Source organism: Cherax quadricarinatus, chromosome 57 (genome assembly GCF_038502225.1).
Source record: "Cherax quadricarinatus isolate ZL_2023a chromosome 57, ASM3850222v1, whole genome shotgun sequence".
Classification (NCBI taxonomy): domain Eukaryota; kingdom Metazoa; phylum Arthropoda; class Malacostraca; order Decapoda; family Parastacidae; genus Cherax; species Cherax quadricarinatus.
The window spans coordinates 3,389,303-3,406,431 of NC_091348.1; the positions used below are offsets into that span (position 1 = coordinate 3,389,303).

The window sequence follows — 17,129 nt, forward strand, 5'->3', positions numbered from 1 at the left end:
GTAACCCAATAAAATCAGCAAGTCATTGAGGACTGTCTGTCTTATTTCCATTGTGATCCTTCAATCTTGTTCCCCATGATGCCATCCACACCAGTTATTTAACACCCAGGTACCTACTTATTGCTAGGTAAACAGGGGCAGGGCAGCAGGTGTAAGGAAACATGCCCAACGTTTCCACCCATGCCGGGGATCGAACCACTGACACTTAAGTGTACGCGGAGAGAGCGTTACTGAGCCACAGGACACCGTACTTAATGGCTATCATAGGATTATATAGAGCAAGTTAAGTATAATAATGGTTATCGTAGGATTATATAGAGTAAGTATATTAATGGTTATCCTATGATTATATAGAGTAAGTTAAGTATAATAATGGTTATCCTAGGGTTATATAAAGTTAAGTATAATAATGGTTATCCTAGGGTTATATAGAATAAGTATAATAATGGTTATCGTAGGATTATGCTGCTCATTACATGTTTACATATAAGATCACTGTCAAATTGTCTTATATTATTATGTTTGAAAATCCTCCGTAATAGTTGAGTTAACTTATTTTATTGCTTGCTTGCTTATCTGTTTACTTTCTTACTTAATAACTTTTATAGTTTCTTAATTACTTGCTGACTTACGTACGTACTTATGCACGTACTTATTTACTTACGTACGTACGTACTTATTTATTTACTGATTTACTTACCGCTTTACCTACTTATTGGTTTACTCACCTGCTTACTGATTTGCTTACTGATTTACTCACCTACTTATTGATTTACTTATTTACCTACTTACTGATTTACTTATTTACCTACTTACTGATTTACTTATTTACCTACTTACTGATTTACTCACTGATTTACTTTCTTATCTACTTACTGATTTATTTACCTTCTTACTGATTTATTTATTTACCTACTCGCTGCCTTACTTACCTACTTGCGTTCTTGCTACCGTACTTACTTGTCTACTAACTTACTTTGCTTACTGACTAACTTACCTACTTATTTACTTGCATAATAAATTGTGGGTGTGCGGGACGACAGTTTGGGCGAGGAGGTGCGGGTGTGCCAGGCGTGACGTCACTGGCTCAGTAAAAAATGGCCGCCATGGCCCCGAGTCCTGGAGGAGGAGCTGGTCAACATGGAGCTCTACCACTCTTATTATGCTTCCTACTACTCTCCAAGGAAGGTAAGATACCCATGAACACCTAGTCTACCGTCCTGGCTCAGGTTCTCGCCGCTACACCAGGCGGGTGGGGAAATATGAGTGTTGTTTACATTTTGATTGTTGGCTGAGTGAAGGTTGTTTCAACGTGAGTAAATAAGATTTAGATTTTGATTTCCTGTTCTCACTCTGTTTACATAATATATAATAATCAGAAAGGCCCATAGGATTAGCAGTATTTTTTGGGCGGAGGGGCAATGGGAGTACGTTAAGTAGGTAAGTTAGTTTATTGAGGTACAATTTTACTCATTTTGTGTGATTACTTGTTTTACATAATAATGTAGGTGTAAATTATCTTAAGGTAACCAAAGGAAAGTTAAACAGTCACTTGGTTTCCATTGGGGTTAGAACACGTGAGGGAGGTTAAAGATCCATGTACGTCACATTATCTGCTCTTACTACTATATTACTTGCCACTGCATATATCACCCTCCCTATTATTCTCTGCTATATTACTCACCTTCACTGCACGTGTCACCTTCCCCCTCGTAATACTTTATCTAAATAAAGCAACAGCTATGTGTCCTTATATTAAGTTTTATGTGAGTGAGACGTGAGAGACTTTATCTCTACACTAATATATTTATATTATTATTTAAACTGCAACATTAACACCCCTCTGAAGGAGGGGTGTTAATGTTGCAGTTTAAAAACTGTAGTGTAAAGCACCCTTCTGGCAAGACAGTGATGGAGTGAATGATGGTGAAAGTTTTTCTTTTTCGGACCACCCTGCCTTGGTGGGAATCGGCCAGTGTGATAATAATAAAATAATAATATTTATTAACACATGAGGCATTTTCCACCAAGGCAGGTGGCCTGAAAAAGGACACTTTTCACCATCATTCACTCCATCAGTGTCTTGCCAGAGCTGCACTTACAGTTATAAAACTGCAACATTAACTCCTCCTTCAGAGTGCCGGCACTGTACTGCCCATCTCCATCAACAAATTTTGTTGAAAATAAAGTTTTGGAGTTTAATAAGTTAAGGAAGCCTATGCAACTAATGGATTTGCTAGTTAAAAATAGGAGAGGAGAGTTATTAAATGGAAAATTAGAGGTATCGGGAAGATGGAGGGAATATTTTGAGGAATTGTTAAATGTTGACGAAGATAGGGAAGCTGTGATTTCATGTATAGGGCAAGGAGGAATAACATCTTGTAGGAATGAGGAAGAGCCAGTTATGAGTATGGAGGAAGTGCATGAGGCAGTGGGTAGAATGAGAGGGGGTGAGGCAGCTGGAATTGATGGGATTAGTAAATAATTAAGTTTATTCAGGTATGTACAAATACACAGTTACGTTGATTATCATACATAGCAGCATATGTGTAGAGAAATGTTAAAAGTAGGTTTTGGAGTGGTTAGTCATTTATTTAATAAATATATGGAAGAGGGTAAGGTACCTAGGGACTGACAAAGAGCATGCATAGTTCCTTTGTATAAAGACAAAGGGGACTTAAGAGACTGTAAAAAATATAGGGGAATAGATCTGTTGAATATACTTGGTAAAGTGTATGGCAGAGTTATTATTGATAATCATTACTGATAGCACTTAATATCAATTAGGAAAAATCAACTACTGTTATACGTATACCTGGGGGTGGTATAGGTGTAATAATAGGTCTTTGTAGTCTTAAGTTAGGCTTAAGCTTGCTTGAAATGCTCTGCATAACTATAAGCTTTCAACATACACTCAAGTATCACCCCTTTCCATATATAAATTGTATCATGTTGAAATTAACTTGTATATGATGGTGGTAGTGCAAACATGCAGAAGGTCACAGTTTAGTCTTCATACCATTTCTCACACACACCCACCACAACACTTAGATTAAATATTTTCACATGCACAGACTGTAATTTAAATTTAATCCTCTTAAGGAACTTCAGGGATATCCTAGGTTAAGTCATAATAGGTCACTTGTACTGGATATTTTTACCAGCATCTATAATATAATAATAATTCACGTCAAGTGCTAAACCCATGTTGGTCATCGAGCAAAAGATGTGGAGGCCTGTGGCTTGGTAGGTAATGCTCTTGCTTCATATACTGAGTGTCTGTGATTCAGTCCCAGGCAAGGGTAGAAACATTGATCGTGTTTCTACACACCTGTTGTCCTGTCACCTAGCAAGGAAGTAGGTACCTGGGTGTTAGTCAGTTGGTTTGGGTTGCATCCTGGGGGACAAGATTGAGGACCCCAGTGGAAATAAGACACAGTCTCTTGATGATGCACTGTTTTTCTTGGGCTATCCTGAGTGGCTAGCCCTCCAGGGTTAAAAATTTAAACAAAATCTTATCTTATCCTCTGCCAGCTGAGCACCAGACAGATACATTTCCTATTTGTACTCAGAATTGAATATCACATAATTCACTGTACAGTGCATTATGTAATATTCAATTGTGATTACAAATAAATTATATTCACCATTTTACCACCTTTATCTGGCATACCTAAATATATAACAAATGTTTTCAGAAAATTACACAAGTTTCGTGTACTAATTGTGTATATAGTTGTTAGAAACATCAAACCTGTAGGGTTACCTGGAGGTTACCTGGAGGTTATTCCGGGGATCAACGCCCCCGCGGCCCGGTCCATGACCAGGCCTCCCGATGGATCAGGGCCTGATCAACTAGGCTGTTACTGCTGGTCGCACGCAGTCCAGCGTACGAGCCACAGCCCGGCTGATCCGGCACTGACTTTAGGTATCTGTCCAGCTCTCTCTTGAAGGCAGCCAGGGGTTTATTGGCAATTCCCCTAATGCTTGATGAGAGGCTGTTGAACAGTTTTGGGCCCCGGACACTTATGGTGTTTTCCCTTAGTGTACCAATGGCGCCCCTACTTTTTATTGGGGGCATTTTGCATCGCCTGCCCAGTCTTTTACTTTCGTAGGGAGTGATTTCTGTGTGCAGATTTGGGACCATTCCTTGGGGAATAGAAGGTGATAAGGTTTGGGGCAGAAAAGAGAAGGTTGGCTGAAACTTTTTGAATCAACATCCCTGTTTACTTTGAGTTTCTCTGGTGAAGCACTTTAACAACACATCTATTTTATTTCCCTTGAGTTTCTTTGGTGAAGCACTTGAGCAACACATCTAATATTATAAAAACACTGTGACTAGTAACCTGGGTCAGCAGGTTTTGTAAAATTTATAACATAATTGTGAAAATACGGCTAGTATGCACTATATGGTTCTGTATGACTCACGAAATCATAATGACACAATTGCAAACAAACCATACCATGGACAGGGATAGAATCCGCGATCAGAGAGACTCAAAACTCCAGACCGTCGCGTTAGCCACTGGCCCAGTGTCTAACACGACGGTCTGGAGTTTTGAGACTCTGTGATCGTGGGTTCTATTCCCATCTGTGGTATGGTTTATGGTTCTGTATGTTTATAATTGTTTTATTACCAACATTTATTACAAAATTTAAAGCAAACTGGTAAATAAGTTTATTTAGGCACAGGCACACATAAATACAGTGGAACCTCAAATTTCGAACTTAATCTGTTCCAGGAGCTAGTTCTAAATTTGAAAAGTCTGAAATTCGAAGCAATATTTCCCATAAATAATGGAAATACAATTAATCCGTTCCAGAAACCCAAAAATATTCACCAAAAAAATACATTTTATAGAGATTAATTACAGTTTTACATACACACAACAAATGCTATAGTCTTTAATTATGTATAGTAATATAAAATAACATTTTTACTTTCCTTTATTGAAGATTGGTGATGGCATCTGGAAGATAGGGAGGAGGAGAGAGGGAGTTGGGGTTATTGTTTGGAAGGAGAATTCCCCTCCATGAGGACTTCCGGTATCAAAGCCCTCTCTGGGGTTGCTTCCCTTCTCTGTATTTTAATGCCACTAGGACCAGCTTGAGTCATTGGACCCCAGTCTCACAAAATAACTGTCTACAGTCCTCTGTTTCTGTCTCACAAAATAACTATCCACAGTCGTCTGTTTCTGTCTCACAAAATAACTGTCCACAATCGTCTGTTTGTCTCACAAAATAACTGTCCACAGTCCTCTGTACATCCTGGCAAGCTCAACAAGTCTCACTCCAATCTCATACTTCTGTATTATTTCCATCTTCACATCTATGGTGTTTCTCACTTTCTTTACCACAGGGGTACTGCTAGCAAGTTTCTTTGGGCCCATGGCAGCTTATTTCACAGCCCCACAAGCACTGATCACAATTAAATAATCGTAAAATGTGTGAATGAGATCGCAGGTTGGTGTTCACTCAAGCATAAACAAAGCTAGACTGCTCACGGCGCCTGCGTGGGGACGCGGACAGAGCAGGCCAGCGGACAGAGCGGGCCAGCGGACAGAGCGGGCCAGTGGACAGGTCCCGTACCCGGCGGTCTGAAAATAGGGGCGGGTTCGATAATAGGGACACTGTCCGAAAAATGGTCTTATTTTCGAAACGTTCGATATGTGATACGTTCGATTTTTGAGGTTCCACTGTACAATTATCATACATAGTGTAAATTACCTAGGATAACCCAAAAAAGACAGATGGTGACTTCTACTTATTTGGAAAGTGTTAACACAATTTTCAAATAACTTTAAAATATAAATTCCAGTAAAAAAAAGTTGTGGAAAGATAAAATATAAATAATTCTTTTGTCAGTGTATATTCATCAGTGTTGTATACCACTTGTGGAATGAGGAAATGTGTTAGCTGTAGGCTTTTAACCCAGGGTTAGAGGCAGACATGCACTTTTGCTGCATCTGTAATAAAAATGTTAGTTGTCGTCTGACCAAATCCTAAGATTGTGGTATGATGACCTGTTACCTAGGATAACTTTGTACATGACTTTACTCCCAATAAAAATTTACATTTTATACCACAGTACAGTGGACCCCCGGATAACGATATTATTTCAATCCAGAAGTCTGTTTGGGTGCCGTTATAGACCAAATTTGTTCCCATAAGAGATATTGTGAATTAGATTAGTCCGTTTCAGACCCCCAAAAATACACCTACAAAAGCACTTACAAAAATACACTTACATAATTGGTCGAGTTGGGAGCTGATCGTTATGTGGGGGTCCACTGTATTTTAAATGTTAAAATATGAGGGAGGAATTATATGATCTGCATTCAGCAAACACTCATGGATATGTGGCAGACATGTTATTGGTGTGCCACTGGTATAAAAGAACTCGTAACTACCCATGAGGTCAGCAGGTCAAGAACCTTTTATGTTGTGAGGAGCAGGGCAAAAACATAGGAGCAGTAAATAGGGTGTTATTTAGTTATGGGTTGCATTCTATGCAAGCCATAACTAAATAACACCTACCAGTAGGTATCTTAAGGATCCCAATGGCAATAAGCAATCCTGCTTGGCTTTCTTTGGTTTTCCTAGTGTTATCCAATTTTAATTCATATTAAGTGTTCCTGTAAAGTGTTTACCAAAATTTACTATGGGGTAGTATGCTATAGATTGACCAAGTTGTTAAGGTAAGTTTTTTTTTTTTTTTTTTTTTTTTTTTTTTTTTTTTTTTTTTTTTTTTTTTTTTTTTTTTTTTTTTGCCACCCAGGATAACTCATGAAAGGCAGTGTGTCATTGAGGACTGTCTTCTTTCCATTGGGCTCCTTTAATCTTGTCCCCCAGCATGTGATCCACACGTCAAGGACCCCAATGGAAATAAGTCACTTTATCTGACTTGTTTGGGTTTTATTTTTAATTTTTTTTTTTATCATCATACTGGCCGATTCCCACCAAGGCAGGGTGGCCCAAAAAAGAAAAGCTTTCACCATCATTCACTCCATCACTGTCTTGCCAGAAGGGTGCTTTACACTACAGTTTTTAAACTGCAACATTAACACCCCTCCTTCAGAGTGCAGGCACTGTACTTCCCATCTCCAGGACTCAAGTCCGGCTTGCCGGTTTCCCTGAACCCCTTCATAAATGTTACTTTGCTCACACTCCAACAGCACGTCAAGTATTAAAAACCATTTGTCTCCATTCACTCCTATCAAACACGCTCACGCATGCCTGCTGGAAGTCCAAGCCCCTCGCACACAAAACCTCCTTTACCCCCTCCCTCCAACTTTTCTTAGGCCGACCCCTACCCCGTCTTCCTTCCACTACAGACTGATACACTCTTGAAGTCAGTCTGTTTCGCTCCATTCTCTCTACATGTCCGAACCACCTCAACAACCCTTCCTCAGCCCTCTGGACAACAGTTTTGGTAATCCTGCACCTCCTCCTAACTTCCAAACTACGAATTCTCTGCATTATATTCACACCACACATTGCCCTCAGACATGACATCTCCACTGCCTCCAGCCTTCTCGCTGCAACATTCATCACCCACGCTTCACACCCATATAAGTGCGTTGGTAAAACTATATTCTCATACATTCCCCTCTTTGCCTCCAAGGACAAAGTTCTTTGTCTCCACAGACTCCTAAGTGCACCGCTCACCCTTTTCCCCTCATCAATTCTATGATTCACCTCATCTTTCATAGACCCATCCGCTGACACGTCCACTCCCAAATATGTATCTGAATACATTCACCTCCTCTATACTCTCTCCCTCCAATCTGATATCCAATCTTTCATCACCTAATCTTTTTGTTATCCTCATAACCTTACTCTTTCCTATATTCACTTTTAATTTTCTTCTTTTGCATACCCTACCAAATTCATCCACCAACCTCTGCAACTTCTCTTCAGAATCTCCCAAGAGCACAGTGTCATCAGCAGAGAGCAACTGTGACAACTCCCACTTTATGTGTGATTCTTTATCTTTTAACTCCACGCCTCTTGCCAAGACCCTCGCATTTACTTCTCTTACAACCCCATCTATAAATATATTAAACAACCACGGTGACATCACACATCCTTGTCTAAGGCCTACTTTTACTGGGAAATAATTTCCCTCTTTCCTACATACTCTAACTTGAGCCTCACTATCCTCATAAAAACTCTTCACTGCTTTCAGTAACCTACCTCTTACACCATACACCTGCAACATCTGCCACATTGCCCCCCTATCCACCCTGTCATACGCCTTTTCCAAATCCATAAATGCCACAAAGACCTCTTTAGCCTTATCTAAATACTGTTCACTTATGTGTTTCACTGTAAACACCTGGTCCACACACCCCCTACCTTTCCTGAAGCCTCCTTGTTCATCTGCTATCCTATTTTCCATCTTACTCTTAATTCTTTCAATAATAACTCTACCATACACATTACCAGGTACACTCAACAAACTTATCCCCCTATAATTTTTGCACTCTCTTTTGTCCCCTTTGCCTTTATACAAAGGAATTATGCATGCTCTCTGCCAATCCCTAGGTACCTTTCCCTCTTCCATACATTTATTAAATAATTGCACCAACCACTCCAAAACTATATCCCCACCTGCTTTTAACATTTCTATCTTTATCCTAGGTAATTTACATGAAAATGAAAATATTTATTTTCTTGCAAAGCTTACAGTGTGTGGTTTACATATTCTAAAATATTAATTACAATGAGGGCCACTAGTGTAGACAGTAAGCCTACATGCCTAGTTCCCATAGCTTTCCCCAGAGGGCAAGCCTGGTGGGCATGCCACTTGAAACTTCATCACCCTGCCTCTCACTCGGCGCCCAGAACTGCGTGCCGAGGGCCAAGCCCTGAAGTGTCAATTGTGCCTTGGAGTATGGGCATGACCTACTTCCACATTAGATAAATGTGACACCACCTACGACTGCTTCACCTCTCCTGCCTATGGTATATAAGCTACTTCTCCGCACATACGCTGTATTCTGTTCAAGATTGATGGACTGACCACATTGACTCAAGGTTGAGGGACTGATTACCTCACTCTCCTCCTGTTCTTCACGATATTCCTTTGTATGGACTGATGAAACCACTGTGTGGTGAAACGTTTCCTCAATAAAGATACCCAAGAGTTGCACATGTATTTAATTTATTGTGTCAGTTCTCTGAACCATTCATTTACAATCCTGTCAGACACTGCAATTTCTTGGGATCTTAATACTTGGGAATTCTTTGCTTGCCTAACCCTTGGGCACGACCTACTTTCACATTGGATAAATGTGACACCACCTACAACTGCTGCACCTCTCCTGCCTACGGTATATAAGCTACCTCTCTGCACATATGCTGTATTCTGTTCAAGATTGATGGACTGACCACATTGACTCAAGGTTGAGGGACTGATTACCTCATTCTCCTCCTGTTCTTCGCGATATTCCTTTGTATGGGCTGATGAAACCACTGTGTGGCGAAACATTTCCTCAGTAAAGATACCCAAGAGTTGCACATGTATTTAATTTATCGTGTCGGTTCTCTGAACCATTCATTTACAATCCTGTCAGACACTGCAATTTCTTGGGATCTTAATACTTGGGAATTCTTTGCTTGCCTAACCCTTGGGCACGACCTACTTTCACATTGGATAAATGTGACACCACCTACGACTGCTACACCTCTCCTGCCTACGGTATATAAGCTACCTCTCTGCACATAGGCTGTATTCTGTTCAAGATTGATGGACTGACCACATCGACTCAAGGTTGAGGGACTGATTACCTCATTCTCCCTCTGTTCTTCATGTTTCTTGTTTGTGTGGACTGATGAAGCCACAAAACCCTAAGCCTCTACAACAAACATTGCCCAGTCAAAACAAAACAGATCACAGAAAAGAGGCTAAACAGCTCATGGCTAACTAGAAGTATCCTCAAATCTATTAATAAAACATGCCAAATTGAAGAGCAGTTCAGATTAGGCTTAATTACTAAAGAATTTACTAAAAGATACACATCAATACTAACAAAACTAATACGTAAATCAAATCAAATGTATTATGATTTAGTGAAATGAAAGGTGACATGAAAGGTACCTGGCAAACCCTCTTCAAAATTTTGGGCTCAAGAAAACCGACTAGAAATAGAGAGATAGACTTAACTAAACCAGATGAACCTCAAATGCAACCTATAGACACAGCCGACAAATTTAATGTCTTCTTCTCTACCATAGGATCAAAGCTAGCGAGCCAAATTCCTAGCTCAAATACCCATCCGAGGGAGTACCTCACTGGCAACTATCCAAACACACTATTCCAAGCCCCAACTAATCCCACTGAAGTCTCACTCATCATTAAATCATTAAAAAACAAATAAGGTGATCTAGATAACTTGCCACCATTCATATATAAAAAAGCTGCACCAGAACTGTCACCCATTATTGCAACAATGTTTAACAAATCTATAGCTTCCTCAACCTTCCCATCCATGCTCAAGACAGCAAGGGTCACCCCGATCCACAAATGTGGAGATCCAACTGATTTGGACAATTACAGACCCATATCAAATTTGCCCTTACTATCCAAGATATTTGAAAAAATAATACACAAGCAACTTTACTCCTACCTTACTTCCAACAACATACTTAATCCATGCTGGTTTGGATTTAGACCAAAAAAAAGCGCGAATGATGGTATTATACAAATGCTTGACCTAATGTAACATATCTTGGAGAGTATCCCAACTGTTTTGGATATTTTTTTTGTTATGTGTTGGATATGGGTGAGGTTGCTGTTAAGGTGCAGGCCCAGGAATTTGCCCTCATTAGCTGGGTATCACCTATTCTGCTCCCAAACTTAACCCTTTCAGGGTCCGTCCCGTAGATCTACGGCTGGTCGGTGAGTGTCCAAACCGTAGATCTATGCCAAAATTCTAGAGCCGTCAAATTTAGCGCGAAAGCGCTCATAGGCCTACATATGAGAGAATGGGTCTGTGCCGTGGGTGTGCGCCGTAAACAAAAAATCTAGGCGCCTGCATAGCATTGTGGGAACGCCGGCTCAGTCACCCTTGTTCACCATGTCTCGTCGCAAGTCAGCTCTCACTCCCCGGAAAATTGGGACTCTCCTCTTCCTGTCTGATAGTTCTGACACTGATGGAAGTGGAAATGAAGACGAATTCTACGGCTTTGATCAGTTAGTGACCGAAAATAATGACCAGGATATCGATAATAGTGCAGAAAACCCCGACGATCCTTGACCTTCTACCTCTGGTGTGGGCACTCGTGACTCACGGTCGGGTGTTCCTAAACGTAAGAGAAAACTAATATTTTCCCGTGGCCTGGCCTCTGACTTCAGTAATGACGATGATTCTGACGTGGATTGTGATTTTATTGCGCTCGACGATCATTCGAGTAGTGATAGTGAGGAAACATATTCACCAGTGAAGCGTCGGTATGTTCGCCGCCGCATGCGCTCGGGTAGTGTACCCTATGCTGTGCCCAGGGGACGGAGTTCATCCTGGAGTACATCCCGGAGTACATCCCGTGGCCCTACACCCGTTTTAGGTAGTGATAGTGAGGATGATGTGGCTACACTTGGCATGGATGGGCCACAGACATCAGTGGATGGTGTTAGTGGGGCTGGTGGTGGTAGTGGCACCGCCATGCGTGACTCGCTGTGCCACGCGGGAACCCACGCTGCTGACTCATCAGTTCAAGGACAAAGCGGAGCATCACCCACCAGCCCGCCACAACCACCCGTACAACCAGCCTATGATGTCCAGTATCCACCAGCAAACCGTATCTGGGATTGGCAGCAAAATCCCAATTTTGTTCCCAGCCCTCACCACTTTGATGACTCGCAAAGTGGAATTCTACCTACCTGTCCCCTTGGAACCACGGCCAATGAACTGGAATTCTTTGAATTATTCTTTGACCAGCCATTGATGGAAATTATTGTCAGGGAAAGTAATAAGTATTTTCAGTACACCATGGCAAATACGATCTTATCACCACAGTCAAGACTACACAGGTGGAAAGAGACGACTGTTGCAGAAATGTATTTGCTTTTTGCAACAATAATGCTTATGCCTCACGTCTATAAGCATAATATAAAAGCATACTGGTCCACAGATCGGCTAATTTGTACCCCATCCTTCAGTGAAATAATACCAGTGAACAGGTTTATCTTACTGTTACGTATGTTGCACTTCTCTGACAAAACCAGGCCTGACAGAAGTGACAGGTTATACAAGATTAGAAATGTTTTCATGTATCTCAAACAAAAGTTCAGGATATACTTTTATCCATTCAAGAATCTTGTAATTGACGAGTCTTTGATTTTGTTCAAAGGTAGACTGTCATTCAAGCAGTATATACCGAGCAAGAGGAACCGCTTTGGTATAAAATTGTTTGTACTCTGTGATTGTGACAGTGGCCTGGTGTTGGATATTGTTGTATACACGGGTAGTAAAACATTGAAAGATACCAAGATGTTATTGGGTATATCAGGTGACGTAGTGAGAAACATGATGGCACCTTATCTTGGTAAGGGCCATACATTATATACCGATAACTGGTACACAAGCCCGTTACTCAGTGATTTCATGCGAGTGAACAAGACAGATGTGTGTGGCACAGTGCGTTCTAATCGTAAACATATGCCCAGGCTCAACGCAGGTGTTCGTGGTGATGACGTGCAGGTGTTTACTGCCAGTGACATCATGGCATTACGGTGGCATGACAAACGAGATGTCACATTGTTGACAACCATTCACCGTAATGAAATGCAAGACAGTGGCAAAGTTGATCGAGTGACTAATGAACGTATTCGAAAACCAGTGACAGTGATTGATTATACACAAAACATGCGCTTGGTTGACAAGTGTGACATGCAGATTGGTTTTGTTGACTGTGTTCGTAAGAGTTACAAGTGGTACATGAAACTTTTCTTCCATCTCATGGACATTTCAATGCTGAATGCATATAATATGTACCAAATAAAGACTGGTAACAGACCACCGTATGGTGAATTTTGTTTGTCTGTTGTCAGACAACTCATAATGAAGTACCAGGTAACAACACCTGCAATACAACATGGTCCTCGAATTCATCACAATATACCCAAGCGTTTGAGAAGAGAAGGTGATCATTTCATAATACAGCTTCCTTCAACTCAAAAGAAATTTGCTCAGAAGAGATGCATTGTCTGTGCACAAACAAAACGACGGCAACAAAGACGCAAAGACACTCGGTTTATGTGTGAGGAATGTAAGGTGCCTCTGTGCATGGTGCCTTGTTTCAAGGAGTTCCACAAGCTCCAGCAGTTCTAAAACCATGTCCAGTGATTGTAAATATGTAAATATATGATAGAACATTAGTATTATACAATATTTGTGCATGTTTATTGTAATAAACAACAGTGGTAAACAATAATATGATAATAACTTTAGTGCGGTTATTGTGTTCAATACAGTGAGTTTATATATATACATTATATACAGTATTGGTCTCAGGCCCCAAATGTTAGTAGGAAAAGAAAAAAATTGGAAAAGAAAAGAAAAAACAACTAAAACAACAAAATAATATAATACGCGTATGTGGAATTCGTCGATGTTGCCGCCACCACATCATTTTCTACAAACTTCTTGGCACTGTATCTCGGTAAGTACTGATCAGATTCTAATTTTTTTTGTTTTATTACCTTCACAAAAATATGCTCTTTAATTCTGTAAGAAAAAATAATTTTTTTTTTTTTCAAAATTTCTTGGACACTGGTGCGTGACTTCAGATTTTGGCCTTGGACCCTGAAAGGGTTAATGTAAAAGTTTTTGTCATTATTAAGTGTAAGTTTATTAGCAGTCATCCAGGTTGATATTTTTACTAGCTCTTCATTAACATGTATGTTACGATGTATGATAATTTGTGTAACTGTATTTGTGTGTATCTATACTGAAGCAAACTTGATTACTTACCAGTCAGCTAACACCCAGGTACCTACTTACTGCTAGGTGAACAGGGACAACAGGTGTAAGGAAACATGCCTAATGTTTCCACCCATTCCGAGGGATTGAAAGATGTTTTTATGTTATTGAAAACAGTTTCACAGAAGAAAAGAAACATTATGTAGTAGGTGGCCAGTTGGCTCATTTTAGGCAGGTCCTATCCAAAACCTATATAACCAGTCCATTTTTAAAATTAGCTAACCCAGATATTTTCGGTTTTACATGGTAGTTTGTGTTATCGATTTACAATCTAGTGGTTTCTTATATCTTTTCTAAACTTGAATTTATCCCACTAATTTCTGTTGTGAATTTGAATTTTGCATTTTAGATATTTTCAGAAATTTTTACTTTATTTATTCCTATTTAATGCTCCAAGGGAGGAGCATTAAATAGGATCCAAAGAATTGGAGCTACTTTCCACATTATTGGATTACACTTGATTGCTAGTGCACTCAGCTCACACACTGAAGTCTGGGGGTTGATCCCTGGTACAGTTGGAAACAAGACATGTTTCAATGAGACACCTGCCGTGCATGTTCACTCAGCAGTAGAATAGGTACTTGGGTGTTAGTCGACTGGTGTGGGTCACATCCTGGCAAAATTAACCTAATTTGCCTGAAATGCTCTACATAACAAGGGGATTTCTATAGAGCAGTAGTATGTCATTGATGTCAGCTAGGCATGTATACCTTGTACTGTACTTGTAGAAATTAAGATTATTATTGTTATTATTAATCTTTACATGCTAAATAACTTCATCAGATTTAATATTGAATTTACTGTAATACTAGCTAGTATTATAATATAGTGTTTAAAGTTAAGTTTTAGGATATATAATGAACATGAAATGTGGAAAAGTGAACATAATTTTTCAGTTCCCATTCTAAGTAGTTAAGCAGCAGATGCTTTTTCTACAGCTGTAAAAGCTGAAAACTTGCATTTTAGTATATTTTGTATTGTATTGTTTTATTCAGGCCAAATTTACAGATTTTCTACAGATACCACATAATATGTATATTTTTTCTTAATCAGGTACAAATAATGTAGCTTGCTAATAAAACACTAAGAAAGAAACAAATTATACGACACATTTCGGGCAAACTAATCCTGTTATAGATAATTCAGTAGGATTTCTTATGCAGGTAGCTACATTCATAAGAACAAAAAGAAAGTTAACTAATAAACAAATAGTCAGTTACAAAATATTACCTATTATTTCAGTTGATTCAGTGATCCTCAGTTTTGTAGAGTGATTGAATGATAAAGATACAGGAAGTTACTTAGTTACAATAGATATACAATTGAACAAGATGTGTTACCAATTTTCTATGGAAGTTGAAGGAAGGCTGGAAACAAAACAGGGACAGAATTGGTTGAAAGGTGGTTTTGTTTGACATAGTGTATTGCTGTTTTAATTATGTTAAGGAGATAAGGTGCTTTTTAACAATAACTCTGAATTGACTGGCAGACAGAGGGCCTTTTACACAAATTGAGTCGGATACTGGGGATGTCAAAGAGCATTTTGTATCTTGTGTTATGCTTGTGTGTTCTGTTGCAGGTGTCAAGGAAAAGCTTTGGAGGAGGGTTTATATTGGAATTGAATGTTGTATATCTATAGTAGGCACAGTAGTATGAGTGCATATTTTGTATATTAACCCTTTCAAGGTCCATGCCATAGATCTAAGGCTTTACGTTGAAGGTCCAAACCGTAGATCTATGCCATGAGCTCAGCTCACTCTGATAAGCTGTGAGCGGTAAATTTGGGCCTAGATATGAGAGAATACATCTATTTGGTATGTGTGCACCACATAAAACAAATCCTGCAGCACAGTGCATAATGAGAGAAAAAAAACTGAGACCGTAATTTTCGATTACAACAGCGACTTTGCAGTGTTTTTTCATATATTTTTTATAGTTGTATTTGCAATTTCTTGGTCTCATTTGACAGAATGGAAGATATATTACAGACATAAAGATGATTTTGATTGGTTTTAGTACTGGAAATGGCTTGAAACTGAGCTCAAATTAGCGGAAATGTTAAATTTTTGCCGATGTTCAAGAGTAAACAAATGACCTCACATGTCTAATACACGCCAGCTGGTGGGTCTGATATATGTTCACAGATGTCGTGATATTATTTATACAATTATTACAATATTACATAACAGTAAATCTTCTATTTTTTTGGTTTGAATAAAAATTCATTATGTGAATAAAAAATAAAAATGGAATTCATTTGTAAAGCCTGAAAACATAACTAATGAACAGAGGAAATGTTAGTTTAGTGCCAGGAACACCTGCATTGTTTATTCTGCACCCTATTTTGAAATTGGAATATTTCGAAACTTTGCATTAAATTGGCCAAATTACCAATTTCCTATCACTTTATTTTGTAGTTGAAACAGTTGATTTGGCAATTTCTTGTGCTCAGTTGATAGAATAGATGTAATACTAGTGAAATAGCTAAGAATTTGTTTGACTGGAATAATGTAATTGGCCTAAAATGGGAGCCAAAGTCAGCAAAATCGCCGATGCGTAAATATCACTGACACATCAAAATTCGCGAGAGCATTATTTTGTCAGTTTTCCATCAAATTTTGTACTTTTTGTTTTATTACCTTCAGAAAAAGATTCTCTACCATTTCATAAGAAAAAGTAGCAAAATTATTTTTTGAAAATTCTTGACCCTGGTGCACACTTTGAAATTTGGCCTCTGGACCCTGAAAGGGTTAAGTAAGTTCAAGCTTTTGAAGAATGGGGTGTGTGTGTTTTTCTGGCACTGGAATGGGTGATAGTCCACACAGAAGCTTTTTGTTGGGTTATTAATGGTTTTAGGTGATTTGGTGTAGTAGATCCCAGGCACAAATACCTCAGGGAAGCTGTTCAATAGTCTTGGGCCCCATACACTTATTGTTGTCTCATAGTATTCATGACATCCATTCTTTTCACTAGAAATATATTGCATTATCTGCTGAGCCTTTTGCTTATGTAGGGGGTGATTTCCGAGTGAAAATTTGGGACCAGTTCCTCTGATTTTTCCTGGTGTAAATTAAGTCAAGTGACTTATAATGCATCATTGCTATTAACACACACACACACACACACACACACACATAAGAACAT

General features: G+C 39.2%; 1 protein-coding gene across 1 annotated transcript in view; it reads left to right on the plus strand.

Moving 5' to 3' along the window:
- Positions 1–1,030: 1,030 nt before the first annotated feature.
- Positions 1,031–17,129, plus strand: part of tkv (serine/threonine receptor kinase thickveins) — a 377,353-nt gene continuing 361,254 nt past the window's right edge. The window contains exon 1 of the mRNA XM_070097287.1: positions 1,031–1,188. Coding sequence (XP_069953388.1) covers positions 1,098–1,188 — 91 coding nt within the window. The 5' untranslated portion in view covers positions 1,031–1,097. The remainder of the gene's footprint in view (positions 1,189–17,129) is intronic.